Here is a 17,159-nt window from a genome sequence, read left to right as displayed (position 1 = left end):
AACCATTCACAATCTGTGTGTGTGTGTGTGTGTGTGTGTGTGTGTGTCTGTCTGTGTGTGTGTGTGTGTGTGTGTGTGTGTGTCTGTGTGTGTGTGTGTGTGTGTGTGTTCACATGTTAAAGTCATCAGGCAGGAATCTGTTATTGGAAGGAAACGTGTGGCCTCTCTCCTCTCGTTAACTCTTTAAAGTCTGAAAATATAAAATAAATATTTAGATTTCCGTCTCTTCAAACTCTCCGTGTTCCACCTTCAGTAGCCGTAACATAATATATGACATACTGTGTGTATATATATATATGATATACTGTGTGTATATATATGATATACTGTGTGTATATATGATATACTGTGTGTATATATGATATACTGTGTGTGTATATGATATACTGTGTGTATATATATGATATAATGTGTGTATATATGATATACTGTGTGTGTATATGATATACTGTGTGTGTATATGATATACTGTGTGTATATGACATACTGTGTGTATATATATATGATATACTGTGTGTATATATGATATACTGTGTGTGTATATGATATACTGTGTGTATATATATATGATATAATGTGTGTATATATGATATACTGTGTGTATATGATATACTGTGTGTGTATATGATATACTGTGTGTATATATGTGTGTGATGATATGTGTGTGTGTTTGCAGCTGACGAGCGCTGCATGCTGTCCTGCCAGTCCAAGGAGACGGGCGCCGTGGTGTCCATGGAAAGAATGGTGCATGATGGGACACCGTGTTCCTATGGAGACGCCCACAGCGTCTGTGTGCGGGGAGACTGTGAGGTCTTTATTTGGTTTTTATACAGACTTACAACTATAACATCATGAGATTAATGTCTTTATACAGACACTACAACTATAACATCATGAGATTAATGTCTTTATACAGACACTACAACTATAACATCATGAGATTAATGTCTTTATACAGACACTACAACTATAACATCATGAGATTAATGTCTTTATACAGACATTACAACTATAACATCATGAGATTAATGTCTTTATAGAGACACTACAACTATAACATCATGAGACTAATGTCTTTATACAGACACTACAACTATAACATCATGAGATTAATGTCTTTATACAGACATTACAACTATAACATCATGAGATTAATGTCTTTATAGAGACACTACAACTATAACATCATGAGACTAATGTCTTTATACAGACACTACAACTATAACATCATGAGATTAATGTCTTTATAGAGACACTACAGCTATAACATCATGAGATTAATGTTTTTATACAGACACTACAACTATAACATCATGAGATTAATGTCTTTATAGAGACACTACAACTATAACATCATGAGATTAATGTCTTTATAGTGACACTACAGCTATAACATCATGAGATTAATGTCTATATACAGACAGTACAACTATAACATCATGAGATTAATGTCTTTATAGAGACACTACAACTATAACATCATGAGATTAATGTTTTTATACAGACACTACAACTATAACATCATGAGATTAATGTCTTTATACAGACATTACAACTATAACTTCATGAGATTAATGTCTTTATACAGACACTACAACTATAACATCATGAGATTAATGTCTTTATACAGACACTACAACTATAACATCATGAGATTAATGTCTTTATACAGACATTACAACTATAACATCATGAGATTAATGTCTATATACAGACAGTACAACTATAACATCATGAGATTAATGTCTTTATACAGACACTACAACTATAACATCATGAGATTAATGTCTTTATACAGACACTACAACTATAACTTCATGAGATTAATGTCTATATACAGACAGTACAACTATAACATCATGAGATTAATGTCTTTATACAGACACTACAACTATAACATCATGAGATTAATGTCTATATACAGACAGTACAACTATAACATCATGAGATTAATGTCTTTATTGAGACACTACAACTATAACATCATGAGATTAATGTTTTTATACAGACACTACAACTATAACATCATGAGATTAATGTCTTTATACAGACATTACAACTATAACTTCATGAGATTAATGTCTTTATACAGACACAACAACTATAACATCATGAGATTAATGTCTTTATACAGACACTACAGCTATAACATCATGAGATTAATGTCTTTATACAGACATTACAACTATAACATCATGAGATTAATGTCTTTATACAGACATTACAACTATAACATCATGAGATTAATGTCTTTATACAGACACTACAGCTATAACATCATGAGATTGATGTCTTTATAGAGACACTACAACTATAACATCATGAGATTAATGTCTTTATACAGACACTACAACTATAACATCATGAGATTAATGACTTTATACAGACACTACAACTATAACATCATGAGATTAATGTCTTTATACAGACATTACAACTATAACATCATGAGATTAATGTCTTTATACAGACATTACAACTATAACATCATGAGATTAATGTCTTTATACAGACACTACAACTATAACATCATGAGATTAATGTCTTTATACAGACACTACAACTATAACTTCATGAGATTAATGTCTATATACAGACATTACAACTATAACATCATGAGATTAATGTCTTTATACAGACATTACAACTATAACATCATGAGATTAATGTCTTTATACAGACACTACAACTATAACATCATGAGATTAATGTCTTTATACAGACACTACAACTATAACATCATGAGATTAATGTCTTTATAGAGACACTACAACTATAACATCATGAGATTAATGTCTTTATACAGACACTACAACTATAACATCATGAGATTAATGTCTTTATACAGACACTACAACTATAACATCATGAGATTAATGTCTTTATACAGACATTACAACTATAACATCATGAGATTAATGACTTTATACAGACACTACAACTATAACATCATGAGATTAATGTCTTTATACAGACACTACAACTATAACATCATGAGATTAATGTCTTTATACAGACATTACAACTATAACATCATGAGATTAATGTCTTTATACAGACATTACAACTATAACATCATGAGATTAATGTCTTTATACAGACACTACAGCTATAACATCATGAGATTGATGTCTTTATAGAGACACTACAACTATAACATCATGAGATTAATGTCTTTATACAGACACTACAACTATAACATCATGAGATTAATGTCTTTATACAGACACTACAACTATAACTTCATGAGATTAATGTCTATATACAGACATTACAACTATAACATCATGAGATTAATGTCTTTATACAGACATTACAACTATAACATCATGAGATTAATGTCTTTATACAGACACTACAACTATAACATCATGAGATTAATGTCTTTATACAGACACTACAACTATAACATCATGAGATTAATGTCTTTATAGAGACACTACAACTATAACATCATGAGATTAATGTCTTTATACAGACACTACAACTATAACATCATGAGATTAATGTCTTTATACAGACACTACAACTATAACATCATGAGATTAATGTCTTTATACAGACATTACAACTATAACATCATGAGATTAATGACTTTATACAGACACTACAACTATAACATCATGAGATTAATGTCTTTATACAGACACTACAACTATAACATCATGAGATTAATGTCTTTATACAGACATTACAACTATAACATCATGAGATTAATGTCTTTATACAGACACTACAACTATAACATCATGAGATTAATGTCTTTATACAGACACTACAACTATAACATCATGAGATTAATGTCTTTATAGAGACACTACAGCTATAACATCATGAGATTAATGTCTATATACAGACACTACAACTATAACATCATGAGATTAATGTCTTTATAGAGACACTACAACTATAACATCATGAGATTAATGTCTATATACAGACAGTACAACTATAACATCATGAGATTAATGTCTTTATAGAGACACTACAACTATAACATCATGAGATTAATGTTTTTATACAGACACTACAACTATAACATCATGAGATTAATGTCTTTATACATACACTACAGCTATAACATCATGAGATTAATGTCTTTATACAGACACTACAACTATAACATCATGAGATTAATGTCTTTATACAGACACTACAACTATAACATCATGAGATTAATGTCTTTATACAGACACTACAACTATAACATCATGAGATTAATGTCTTTATACAGACACTACAACTATAACATCATGAGATTAATGTCTTTATACAGACACTACAACTATAACATCATGAGATTAATGTCTTTATACAGACACTACAACTATAACATCATGAGATTAATGTCTTTATACAGACACTACAACTATAACATCATGAGATTAATGTCTTTATAGAGACACTACAACTATAACATCATGAGATTAATGTCTTTATACAGACACTACAACTATAACATCATGAGATTAATGTCTTTATAGAGACACTACAACTATAACATCATGAGATTAATGTCTTTATACAGACCTACAACTATAACATCATGAGATTAATGTCTTTATAGAGACACTACAACTATAACATCATGAGATTAATGTCTTTATACAGACCTACAACTATAACATCATGAGATTAATGTCTTTATAGAGACACTACAACTATAACATCATGAGATTAATGTCTTTATACAGACCTACAATCATGAGATTAATGTCTTTATACAGACACTACAACTATAACATCATGAGATTAATGTCTTTATACAGACACTACAGCTATAACATCATGGGAAAGGGATATGTTCATGTTTTTTATCCCCTGTCTCCTCTGTCCTTGTCTCCTTTGTCCTTGTTTCCTCTGTCCTTGTGTCCTGTCCCCTCTCCTTGTCTCTTCTCTCCTCTCCTTGTTTCCTGTCTCCTCTCCTTGTCTCCTGTCTCCTAATCTTGTTTCCTCTCTCCTCCCCTTGTTTCCTCTATCGTCTCCTTGTTTCCTGTCTCCTCTCCTTGTTTCCTGTCTCCTCTCCTTGTCTCCTGTCTCCTAATCTTGTTTCCTGACTCCTCTCCTTGTTTCCTGCCTCCTCTCCTTGTTTACCGTCTCCTCTCCTTGTCTCCTGTTTCCTCTCCTTGTCTCCTGTCTCCTCTCCTCGTTTCCTGTCTCCTCTCCTTTTTTCCTGTCTCCTAACCTTGTCTCCTGTCTCCTAACCTTGTCCCCTTTCTCCTCTCCTTGTCTCCTGTCTCTTCTTGTTTCCTGTCTCCTCTCCTTGTCTCCTGTCTCCACTCCTTGTTTCCTGTCTCCTCTGCTTGTTTCCTGTCTCCTAACATTGTCTCCTGTCTCCTAACCTTGTCTCCTGTGTCCTACCCCAGCATGTAGGCTGTGACGGCCAGATAGCATCCGACCAGCAGGAGGACAGATGTGGAGTGTGTGGAGGAGATAACTCCAGCTGTAAGATCGTTAAAGGAAACTTCACCCGCAGCACCAAGAAACAAGGTTTCCTCTTTAGTTCTGTATTATTATATATTATAACCCTATAAGACCACTGTCTATAATTTACAGATAGAGTAGGTCTAGACTACACTCTATAATTTACAGATAGAGTAGGTCTAGACCACACTCTATCATTAACAGATAGAGTAGGTCTAGACCACTCTCTTTTATTTACAGATAGAGTAGGTCTAGACCACATTCTATCATTAACAGATAGAGTAGGTCTAGACCACACTCTAATTTAGAGATAGAGTAGGTCTAGACTACACTCTATAATTTACAGATAGAGTAGGTCTAGACCACACTCTATAATTAACAGATAGAGTAGGTCTAGACCACTCTATATCATTAACAGATAGAGTAGGTCTAGACCACACTCTATCATTTCTTGAAAGCTACTGACTGTTTGATGATTGTTGTTGCCTAGGTTACCTAAAGATCCTGGAGATCCCCAAAGGAGCGCGACACCTTCTGGTCCAGGAGTTCAGAGAGACACCTCACATCCTGGGTACCACTCACACACACACACACACACACACACACACACACACACACACACACAGAGAGACAGAGGGAAACACACACACACAGATACAGAGGGAAACACACACACACACACACAGAGACAGAGGGAAACACACACACACACACACAGATACAGAGGGAACACACACACACACACACACACACACACAGAGACACAGAGACACACACACACACAGAGACACACACACATCCACATACACACACACACAGACACACACACACACGGAGAGACAGAGGACACACACACACACACACACACACACACACACAGAGACAGAGGGCACACACACACACACACACACACACAGACACATGCACAGAGACACAGACACACACACACACACACACACACACACACAGAGACACAGAGACACATACGTACACACAGACACACACACACACACACACAGAGAAACAGAGGGGACACACACACACACACACACACACATACACACACAGAGACACAGAGACACACACACACACACTCACCCACGCACACATACACACACAGAGACACAGACACACACACACACAAAGAGACACACACACAGACACACAGACAAATACACACAGACACACACACAGACACACACACACACACATAAAACACACACACACACACACACACCCACACACACACACACACACACACACACACAGACCCATCCTGGTTACTTGTGCTGCTCCAGTGAGGTGGAGAACTTACTGTCTCTGTTTTTGGTGCTGCAGCGATGACCAACCTGGAGACGGGTCACGTCTTCCTCAACGATGAACACGAGCTCCCAGAATCCCGTGCGGTGATCGAGAAAGGCGTGGCGTGGGAGTACAGCAACAGCGAGGAGGCGGAGTCTATCCAGACCACCGGGCCGCTGCAGTACGGAGTCTTGCTCATGGTCAGTAACACAGGAGGAGACCAACATCGTCAGTAACACAGGAAGAGACCAACATGGTCAGTAACACAGGAAGAGACCAACATGGTCAGTAACACAGGAAGAGACAAACATGGTCAGTAACACAGGAAGACACAAACATGGTCGGTAACACAGGAGGAGACCAACATGGTCAGTAACACAGGAAGAGACAAACATGGTCAGTAACACAGGAAGAGACCAACATGGTCAGTAACAGAAGAAGAGACAAACATGGTCAGTAACACATGAAGAGACAAACATGGTCAGTAACACAGGAAGAGACCAACATGGTCAGTAACACAGGAAGAGACCAACATGGTCAGTAACACAGGAAGAGACAAACGAGACCAACATGGTCAGTAACACAGGAAGAGACAAACATGATCAGTAACACAGGAAGAGACCAACATGGTCAGTAACACAGGAAGAGACCAAACATGGTCAGTAACACAGGAAGAGACAAACATGGTCAGTAACACAGGAAGAGACAAACATGGTCAGTAACAGAAGAAGAGACAAACATGGTCAGTAACACAGGAAGAGACAAACATGGTCAGTAACAGAAGAAGAGACAAACATAGTCAGTAACACAGGAAGAGACAAACATGGTCAGTAACAGAAGAAGAGACAAACATGGTCAGTAACACAAGAAGAGACAAACATGGTCAATAACACAGGAAGAGACAAACGAGACAAACATGGTCAGTAACACAGGAAGAGACAAACATGGTCAGTAACACAGGAAGAGACAAACATGATCAGTAACACAGGAAGACACCAACATGGTCAGTAACACAGGAAGGGACAAACATGGTCAGTAACACAGGAAGACACCAACATGGTCAGTAACACAGGAAGGGACAAACATGGTCAGTAACACAGGAAGACACCAACATGGTCAGTAACACAGGAAGGGACAAACATGGTCAGTAACACAGGAAGGGACAAACATGGTCAGTAACACAGGAAGGGACAAACATGGTCAGTAACACAGGAAGAGACAAACATGGTCAGTAACACAGGAAGAGACAAACATGGTCAGTAACACAGGAAGAGACAAACATGGTCAGTAACACAGGAAGGGACAAACATGGTCAGTAACACAGGAAGAGACAAACATGGTCAGTAACACAGGAAGAGACAAACATGGTCAGTAACACAGGAAGAGACAAACATGGTCAGTAACACAGGAAGAGACAAACATGGTCAGTAACAGAAGAAGAGACAAACATGGTCAGTAACACAGGAAGAGACAAACATGATCAGTAACACAGGAAGAGACAAACATGGTCAGTAACACAGGAAGAGACAAACATGGTCAGTAACACAGGAAGAGACAAACATGGTCAGTAACACAGGAAGGGACAAACATGGTCAGTAACACAGGAAGAGACAAACATGGTCAGTAACACAGGAAGAGACAAACATGGTCAGTAACACAGGAAGAGACAAACATGGTCAGTAACACAGGAAGAGACAAACATGGTCAGTAACAGAAGAAGAGACAAACATGGTCAGTAACACAGGAAGAGACAAACATGATCAGTAACACAGGAAGAGACAAACATGGTCAGTAACACAGGAAGAGACAAACATGGTCAGTAACACAGGAAGAGACAAACATAGTCAGTAACACAGGAAGAGACAAACATGGTCAGTAACAGAAGAAGAGACAAACATGGTCAGTAACACATGAAGAGACAAACATGGTCAGTAACACAGGAAGAGACAAACATGGTCAGTAACACAGGAAGAGACAAACATGGTCAGTAACACAGGAAGAGACAAACATGGTCAGTAACAGAAGAAGAGACAAACATGGTCAGTAACACAAGAAGAGACAAACATGGTCAATAACAGAAGAAGAGACAAACATGGTCAGTAACACAGGAAGAGACAAACATGGTCAGTAACACAGGAAGAGACAAACATGGTCAGTAACACAAGAAGAGACAAACATGGTCAATAACAGAAGAAGAGACAAACATGGTCAGTAACACAGGAAGAGACAAACATGGTCAGTAACACAGGAAGAGACAAACATGGTCAGTAACACAGGAAGAGACAAACATGGTCAGTAACAGAAGAAGAGACAAACATGGTCAGTAACACAGGAAGAGACAAACATGATCAGTAACACAGGAAGAGACAAACATGGTCAGTAACACAGGAAGAGACAAACATGGTCAGTAACACAGGAAGAGACAAACATAGTCAGTAACACAGGAAGAGACAAACATGGTCAGTAACAGAAGAAGAGACAAACATGGTCAGTAACACATGAAGAGACAAACATGGTCAGTAACACAGGAAGAGACAAACATGGTCAGTAACACAGGAAGAGACAAACATGGTCAGTAACACAGGAAGAGACAAACATGGTCAGTAACAGAAGAAGAGACAAACATGGTCAGTAACACAAGAAGAGACAAACATGGTCAATAACAGAAGAAGAGACAAACATGGTCAGTAACACAGGAAGAGACAAACATGGTCAGTAACACAGGAAGAGACAAACATGGTCAGTAACACAGGAAGAGACAAACATAGTCAGTAACACAGGAAGAGACAAACATGGTCAGTAACACAGGAAGAGACAAACATGGTCAGTAACACAGGAAGAGACAAACATGGTCAGTAACACAGGAAGAGACAAACATGGTCAGTAACACATGAAGAGACAAACATGGTCAGTAACAGAAGAAGAGACAAACATGGTCAGTAACACAGGAAGAGACAAACATGGTCAGTAACACAGGAAGAGACAAACATGGTCAGTAACACAGGAAGAGACAAACATAGTCAGTAACACAGGAAGAGACAAACATGGTCAGTAACAGAAGAAGAGACAAACATGGTCAGTAACACATTAAGAGACAAACATGGTCAGTAACACAGGAAGAGACAAACATGGTCAGTAACAGAAGAAGAGACAAACATGGTCAGTAACACATGAAGAGACAAACATGGTCAGTAACACAGGAAGAGACAAATGAGACAAACATGGTCAGTAACACAGGAAGAGACAAACATGGTCAGTAACACAGGAAGGGACAAACATGGTCAGTAACACAGGAAGACACCAACATGGTCAGTAACACAGGAAGGGACAAACATGGTCAGTAACACAGGAAGACACCAACATGGTCAGTAACACAGGAAGGGACAAACATGGTCAGTAACACAGGAAGAGACAAACATGGTCAGTAACACAGGAAGAGACAAACATGGTCAGTAACACAGGAAGAGACAAACATGGTCAGTAACACAGGAAGAGACAAACATAGTCAGTAACAGAAGAAGAGACAAACATGGTCAGTAACACAGGAAGAGACTAACATGGTCAGTAACACAGGAAGAGACAAACATAGTCAGTAACAGAAGAAGAGACAAACATGGTCAGTAACACATGAAGAGACAAACATGGTCAGTAACAGAAGAAGAGACAAACATGGTCAGTAACACAGGAAGAGACAAACATGGTCAGTAACACAGGAAGAGACAAACATGGTCAGTAACACAGGAAGAGACAAACATAGTCAGTAACACAGGAAGAGACAAACATAGTCAGTAACACAGGAAGAGACAAACATGGTCAGTAACACAGGAAGAGACAAACATGGTCAGTAACACAGGAAGAGACAAACATGGTCAGTAACACAGGAAGAGACCAACATGGTCAGTAACACAGGAAGAGACAAACATGGTCAGTAACACAGGAAGAGACAAACATGGTCAGTAACACAGGAAGAGACAAACATGGTCAGTAACAGAAGAAGAGACAAACATGGTCAGTAACACATGAAGAGACAAACATGGTCAGTAACACAGGAAGAGACAAACGAGACAAACATGGTCAGTAACACAGGAAGAGACAAACATGATCAGTAACACAGGAAGACACCAACATGGTCAGTAACACAGGAAGGGACAAACATGGTCAGTAACACAGGAAGACACCAACATGGTCAGTAACACAGGAAGGGACAAACATGGTCAGTAACACAGGAAGAGACAAACATGGTCAGTAACACAGGAAGAGACAAACATGGTCAGTAACACAGGAAGAGACAAACATCGTCAGTAACACAGGAAGAGACAAACATAGTCAGTAACAGAAGAAGAGACAAACATGGTCAGTAACACATGAAGAGACAAACATGGTCAGTAACACATGAAGAGACAAACATGGTCAGTAACAGAAGAAGAGACAAACATGGTCAGTAACACAGGAAGAGACTAACATGGTCAGTAACACAGGAAGAGACAAACATGGTCAGTAACACAGGAAGAGACAAACATGGTCAGTAACAGAAGAAGAGACAAACATGGTCAGTAACACAGGAAGAGACAAACATGGTCAGTAACACAGGAAGAGACAAACATGGTCAGTAACACAGGAAGAGACAAACATGGTCAGTAACACAGGAAGAGACAAACATAGTCAGTAACACAGGAAGAGACAAACATGGTCAGTAACAGAAGAAGAGACAAACATGGTCAGTAACACATGAAGAGACAAACATGGTCAGTAACACAGGAAGAGACAAACATGGTCAGTAACAGAAGAAGAGACAAACATGGTCAGTAACACAGGAAGAGACAAACATGTTTAGTAACACAGGAAGAGACAAACATGGTCAGTAACACAGGAAGAGACAAACATGGTCAGTAACACAGGAAGAGACAAACATGGTCAGTAACAGAAGAAGAGACAAACATGGTCAGTAACAGAAGAAGAGACAAACATGGTCAGTAACACATGAAGAGACAAACATGGTCAGTAACACAGGAAGAGACAAACATGGTTCAACAACACATGAAGAGACAAACATGGTCAGTAATACAGGAATAGACAAACATGGTCAGTAACACAGGAAGAGACAAACATGGTCAGTAACACATGAAGAGACAAACATGGTCAGTAACACAGGAAGAGACAAACATGGTCAGTAACACACAGACACACAGATACACACACACATACACACACATACACACATACAGACACACACAGACACACACACAGAAACACACACACACACAGAAAATGCTTTTGATTGCTAAAAATTGGAGCTGGAAAAGTTGGATATTCTTTGAATAAATAAATACAGTATTTTCAAAAGTACAAACATGGTCAGTAAAACAGGAAGAGACAAACATGGTCAGTAACACAGGAAGAGACAAACATAGTCAGTAACAGAAGAAGAGACAAACATGGTCAGTAACACATGAAGAGACAAACATGGTCAGTAACAGAAGAAGAGACAAACATGGTCAGTAACACAGGAAGAGACTAACATGGTCAGTAACACAGGAAGAGACAAACATGGTCAGTAACACAGGAAGAGACAAACATGGTCAGTAACACAGGAAGAGACAAACATGGTCAGTAACACAGGAAGAGACCAACATGGTCAGTAACACAGGAAGAGACAAACATGGTCAGTAACACAGGAAGAGACAAACATGGTCAGTAACAGAAGAAGAGACAAACATGGTCAGTAACACATGAAGAGACAAACATGGTCAGTAACACAGGAAGAGACAAACATGGTCAGTAACAGAAGAAGAGACAAACATGGTCAGTAACACATGAAGAGACAAACATGGTCAGTAACACATGAAGAGACAAACAGGATCAGTAACACATGAAGAGACAAACCTGGTCAGTAACAGAAGAAGAGACAAACATGGTCAGTAACACATGAAGAGACAAACATGGTCAGTAACAGAAGAAGAGACAAACATGGTCAGTAACACATGAAGAGACAAACATGGTCAGTAACACAGGAAGAGACAAACATGGTCAGTAACAGAAGAAGAGACAAACATGGTCAGTAACACACAGACACACAGATACACACACACATACACACACATACACACATACAGACACACACAGACACACACACAGAAACACACACACACACAGAAAATGCTTTTGATTGCTAAAAATTGGAGCTGGAAAAGTTGGATATTCTTTGAATAAATAAATACAGTATTTTCAAAAGTACAAATAGAATTTACAGGTTGTATAAAACTCTTCATGAATGAAAGATGTTGGAAATTTTAAGGTGTTGAATGCAGACAGAAAAGAGAGACAGACTGTCAGACAGATAGTGCTGTGTCATGGTTGAGAAAACAGCTGGTGTGGCTCATAAGCTGGTTGTCAAAGTGACACATGGGAGAGATCCCTCTTGTTGTCATTGGGCCATTTTCAAAAAGTTTCTGTATCAGAAATTTTGGTTTCTTTACCAAAAAATAAAAAAGTAACCGATGTTTCATCCAACGCTCTTCACAAGTAAAATAAATAATCAGATCACTACTTTAATGGAATTTGGGTGTTTCATTCAATTTAATAGCATTTGGAGAAAGAAAATCCTAAAAGAACGTTGAAAAATTCTCAAAAATGTCGGAAAAAGATGCAAGAAACGTGGCAAGAAAAAACACAAAAACTTAAAAATCGACAAAGACATCGGTGAGAAAGACAAGTGACAAAAACCCTGGAGTTAAACAAACAAAAGGGTTGAAAAAGATGCTCAAAACAAAAAGTCGCATGGTCGACAGGGTTATAAGCACAGACAAAGCCTGAAGGAAACACTGAACTTAAACTGTGATAACACATAAACTGTAAAAGATATCACGAAGCTGAATACAACTCTGATAGCTGAAGGTTTGGTGAACAGTTTAAAGTTTGAATGACTTCTGTAGGTAAAGGTCAGTGGGAGGAGTAGCATTTCAAATAGAAGGAAGCCTGAAGAGGATTTGAACATTGCTCCATTGACTTTAATATAAAGTCCAAATTGAAAAAGGTAAATATTTTAAAAAGTATAATTAGCAGTGAATGCTGCTCAAATCAGCATACACACAAATATTATTACGGTATACAGTTTCGTGAGAGTCTTAACCCTCCTGTTGTCCTCGGGTCAAATTTGACAAAAACTTTCTACATCAGAACTAGACAAAAGAACGTTGAAAAAAACTGAAATGTTGGAATAAGCTACAAGAAAATCAGAAAGAGTGACAAAAAAAAACCCATCAAAAACATCGACAAAGGTGACCAAAACATGTTAAACAAAAATGACAAAACAATTGGGTGGGGGGTGGCAAATGATAAAAACAGAATAAAAAAATTGAAAAAAGTGACAATAACATAATTCAAAAAATTTGGAAAAAGTGAGAAATAAATTGAAAAAGTGACAAAACAATTGGGAAAAAAATGACAAAAACAATAAAAAAAATTGAAAAAAGTGACAACAAATTGCAACAAAATCGACAAAAACGTCAAGAAAAGTGTAGAAAAAGAACAACAAAATGTTGAAATTTTCAACCCAGAAAAACCCAGAGTAGCAGGTGGACGGGACAGGTTAATCAGGTGAATCTGGCTGACCGGTGTTTGTGTGCGGCAGGTCCGTTCCCATGGCGACTCCAAGGTGACGGTGTCCTATAAGTACGTGATCCAGGATGGTCTGCGGTCGTCTCTGGAGTCCAACCTGCTGCAGGAGGACGCCGTCTTCTACGAGTGGGCGCTAAAGAAGTGGTCGGTCTGCTCCAAGCCCTGCGGAGGAGGTACGCTGCTAGGTAACCACGGTAACAGTACGCCAGAGATTTACCGTGAAATAAATTCTTCAAATTCTCACAGAGTCGCTGGTGTGATGAATCAAGTCTTTATGTCTCGCTGCGTGGAGGGGAAGCTTCTGAACACACTCCTCTGCAGACATTCACAAACTTTACCTTAAATAATCTCAAACGCTAACCTCAGGACAATGTTGATTTACTTCAAGGTCAAGTTCAATACTTTATTGCCATGTCAACACAGTTGACTGGAATTTGTTTTGGTGCCAATCAGGTTAAAAAAAGGCAATACATACACAGGAACATACAGTACAACGATAATCCCATAGACAATCATTCAGACCAGTGTAACTGCCCCCCTGATGTTACACCATGACCACTTCTCAGACTTTTGTCTCTCAGTTGACTGTTAATACATATCCAACAAACCTTACACTTCATCAAACACAATACATTAAACAATCTCCCACACCGCGTAGTTAGCATGGTTGTTTGGTCGTTAACGTGTTCTCATCCGTAAGATGGCTGCCAGGCGTATCCTGCGTTCCTTTGGAGCGTAGGTTGTGCACGTCTTGAGAAGTTAACACCATGAGTCCGTAAGAGGCAACTCAGCACATGAGTGTGGGGGCAGCAGATCATGTGACAGGCAGGGCAGCAGCTGTTTGCCAAACGCCACAAGTCATCAAACGTCCTGGTGGATGTTGAAAGCATTGATGGTGTTTCTCTCATCGGCATAATGATCATACCTGCCAACATTCGGTTCTCAAAATGCTGGGTAATGTCATTTTTCCCGCCGCGCGCTACATTAAAATCAATGCGACACACCCTACGAACAGCGTGGAGGTTGTCGATATGACTCGGTAAGATCCATGTAGATTGTTGCGCCCAACATGTTGAAATTTACAGCTTTATTTCCATTTCTTTGCAGGAACACCGCCTTCACCTGCCATCTTTATCGGCTCGCTTTCGGGTCGGAACTTTCTGGGTTATAAGTTGCCAGGTTGAGAGTTATAGGTTGCCAGGTTGAGGCTTATAGGTTGCCAGGTAAAGGGTTATAGGTTGCCAGGTAGAGGGTTATAGGTTGCCAGGTTGAAGGTTAAAGGTTGCCAGGTTGAGGTGACTAACAGGTTGAAAATTGTATATGGTGGATTGTGGGAATAGGATGTGTTTCATACAAGATCTGGCAACTGGTCAACATTAGACAAACATATTGGTCTGATTATTTATAAAGGAGTGTGGGCCGTGCTGCAAATTACGGGAGTTTCCAGGAGAAATAACAAACCGGGAGGAGTCCGGGAGATAGGGAGTGATAATGATAGAAACATTGTCCCGATGTGTTTGGTCTGAAGACCTAACACACCATCTATGCGGATGCTTTTCCTGCTGTGATCTTAACCTAATTAAAATCAAAACTTCCTAGAGTGTCTCCATGTTTGTTTGGTGTGTTTACGTTGATCCGTGGCTGATAGGCCCTGATCTGCCCCCTAGTGGACATGCGTTTCATCCTCCAGGTACACACAGGCAAGGAGGTAACCGGGCGTACGCCTTGTTAAAAAGCCACCTGGGCCTTAATTGTGTTGTCTGGTTGCCAGGGAAACAGTACACAAGGTTCGGCTGCAGGAGGAAGGCCGACGGGAAGATGGTCCCAAGGACGTTCTGCTCCAACATCAACAAGCCCAGAGCCATCAGCCGCAGCTGCAACACGGACGCCTGCAGCTCGCCACGGTAACACACTGCAGCTCGCCACGGTAACACACAGCTATGTTAACACACTGCAGCTCGCCACGGTAACAGACAGCTATGTTAACAAACTGCAGCTAGCCACAGTAACAGACAGCTACGGTAACACACTGCAGCTTGCCACGGTAACACACAGCTACGGTAACACACTGCAGCTCGCCACGGTAACACACAGCTACGGTAACACACTGCAGCTCGCCACGGTAACACACAACTACGGTAACACACTGCAGCTTGCCACGGTAACACACAACTACGGTAACACACTGCAGCTCGCCACGGTAACACACAACTACGGTAACACACTGCAGCTTGCCACGGTAACACACAGCTACGGTAACACACTGCAGCTCGCCACGGTAACACACAGCTACGGTAACACACTGCAGCTCGCCACGGTAACACACAACTACGGTAACACACTGCAGCTTGCCACGGTAACACACAACTACGGTAACACACTGCAGCTCGCCACGGTAACACACAACTACGGTAACACACTGCAGCTTGCCACGGTAACACACAGCTACGGTAAAACACTGCATCTCCCCACGGTGTTACTGCAGACTCCGGAGAATGTGCCCGGGTATTAGAGGGTGACACGGGAATCAATTGTCGCCGGTCATATCCCGATCATGTGACTGCACCCCCACCCCCAATAAAAAGAAATTTGAATCCTTAGAGAGACTCCTGAGTCCCGTCCCGCTCCCATTTGGTTCCCTATGTTGTCTAAAGTTAGCAGACTCTGTTGCCCCCTGTATCATGTTTGGTTAATCGCAGTCAAATCACTGAGGTTGCCTCGTGAATTTAGGCTACACTTTTCATGCATTACCTGCAGGTCTACAGGTAACATGCATTAACTGCAGGCGTACAGGTAACATGCATTACCTGCAGGCC

The 17,159-nt window shown here is 39.6% G+C and overlaps 1 protein-coding gene across 1 annotated transcript in view; it reads left to right on the top strand.

The window, feature by feature from the left end:
• adamts2a (ADAM metallopeptidase with thrombospondin type 1 motif, 2a) overlaps window positions 1–17,159 on the top strand; it is a 57,463-nt gene that overhangs the window by 33,188 nt on the left and 7,116 nt on the right. The window contains exons 15-20 of the mRNA XM_028595068.1: window positions 677–810; window positions 5,367–5,490; window positions 5,915–5,995; window positions 6,763–6,926; window positions 14,357–14,516; window positions 16,115–16,247. Of these exons, the coding sequence (XP_028450869.1) occupies window positions 677–810; window positions 5,367–5,490; window positions 5,915–5,995; window positions 6,763–6,926; window positions 14,357–14,516; window positions 16,115–16,247 (796 nt within the window). The remainder of the gene's footprint in view (window positions 1–676; window positions 811–5,366; window positions 5,491–5,914; window positions 5,996–6,762; window positions 6,927–14,356; window positions 14,517–16,114; window positions 16,248–17,159) is intronic.

This window comes from Perca flavescens, chromosome 13, assembly GCF_004354835.1.
Source record: "Perca flavescens isolate YP-PL-M2 chromosome 13, PFLA_1.0, whole genome shotgun sequence".
NCBI classification, from domain to species: Eukaryota; Metazoa; Chordata; class Actinopteri; order Perciformes; family Percidae; genus Perca; species Perca flavescens.
This window is presented reverse-complemented; position numbering and strand designations above follow the sequence as displayed.